General features: G+C 56.4%; 1 protein-coding gene across 2 annotated transcripts in view; it reads left to right on the forward strand.

Annotated features, from left to right (window-relative positions):
- DPH1 (diphthamide biosynthesis 1) overlaps positions 1-1,451 on the forward strand; it is a 10,870-nt gene that overhangs the window by 7,860 nt on the left and 1,559 nt on the right. For both annotated transcript variants that reach the window (XM_006167557.3, XM_027767900.1), the window contains 4 exons: positions 19-175; positions 284-384; positions 881-959; positions 1,276-1,416. In XM_006167557.3, coding sequence (XP_006167619.1) covers positions 19-175; positions 284-384; positions 881-959; positions 1,276-1,416 — 478 coding nt within the window. The remainder of the gene's footprint in view (positions 1-18; positions 176-283; positions 385-880; positions 960-1,275; positions 1,417-1,451) is intronic.

Genomic DNA, 1,451 nt, shown 5'->3' on the forward strand with positions numbered 1-1,451 from the left:
GACTCATGACTTTTCCAGGTATGACCCATACAGCAAAGTCCTGTCCAGAGAGCACTATGACCACCAGCGAATGCAAGCCGCCCGCCAGGAAGCCATAGCCACCGCCCGCTCAGCTAAATCCTGGGGCCTTATTCTGGGCACTTTGGGCCGCCAGGGCAGCCCGAAGATCCTGGAGGTCAGATCCTGCATGGCCCCTGGAGGAGGGAACTGACCGGAAGCCAGCTGGGAAAATCAGTAGGCCAAGGGATTGAGCTTTGCTGGTTCTGCCTCCCTCTCCCACCAGCACCTGGAATCTCGGCTCCAGGCCTTGGAACTTCCCTTTGTGAGGCTGCTGCTCTCTGAGATCTTCCCCAGCAAGCTTAGCCTACTTCCGGAGGTGGATGTGTAAGTTTCCCCCACTCCCCTGCCTAGCTATGACTCTGGCTACAGAAGCTTAGAGGCCAGGTCCTGCCCAGCACATACCAAAGGCTGGCATCAATGGGAATTGCTTTCACGGTCCTGAAATTTTAATGTTTATAGGACTCTCACCTGGCAGGGGCTAGCCAGGTCATACCTGCCTGACTTTGGGGCTCAGTGGCAGTGGCAGCATCGCAGTTGTTCTGAGATGAATTTGAGTGGCAGTTGGCATCTGCACTGGACTGGGCACTAACTTTGATCCTGGGGATATGGTCACAATTAGGTTGCCCTCAGAAAGCTGGTCAGTGGAGGAAACAGGAGAAAACAAACAACAACATAGTATTCTCAGCAGCAGCGGCTGCCAGTCTTCAGGGCTAACCAGTCTTATTAGCACTGGGCATGTTGGGACACTGTCATGTGGTTCTGCATGCTGCTTTGCAGAGGGGGAGTGCTGGCCTGTGCCTGACCTAGCTTCCCTTTCCAGATGGGTGCAGGTGGCGTGTCCGCGTCTCTCCATCGACTGGGGCACAGCCTTCCCCAAGCCGCTGCTAACACCCTATGAGGTAACAACACGTTTTGGACATGCTTAGGAGAGAGTGGGCTTTGCCCTTCTGTGGAGAAAGGGATCCATAGTGGAGTGAGGTGGGTGGGCAGCACCTAGTTGCGATCATAGGTTCTGATCCAAGAGGCTTGACTCCCCCACTTCTTAGCTGTGTGGCCTCAGGCAAGCCCCTTAGCCTCTCTGAGCCTCACTTTGCCTTTCTGTGGTATGGAGATATGGAGGTGATGTACCTCTCATAGGCCGTTGTGAGGACTGAATCCAGTCATCCAGGCCCAGGAAAATGTTGGCATATCCTATCCTGTTGTCTGGCTCCCCAGGCGGCTGTGGCTCTGAGGGACATTTCCTGGCAGCAGCCCTATCCCATGGACTTCTACGCTGGCAGCTCCTTGGGACCCTGGACGGTGAACCACGGGCGGGACCAGCGCTCACATGCCGCGGGCCGGCGGGCGATAGGGCAGGTAGGCGGCCAGGATGGAGAAGAGGCTGGCCCTGG

This window comes from Tupaia chinensis, unplaced genomic scaffold, assembly GCF_000334495.1.
Source record: "Tupaia chinensis unplaced genomic scaffold, TupChi_1.0 Scaffold144899_1, whole genome shotgun sequence".
NCBI lineage: Eukaryota > Metazoa > Chordata > Mammalia > Scandentia > Tupaiidae > Tupaia > Tupaia belangeri.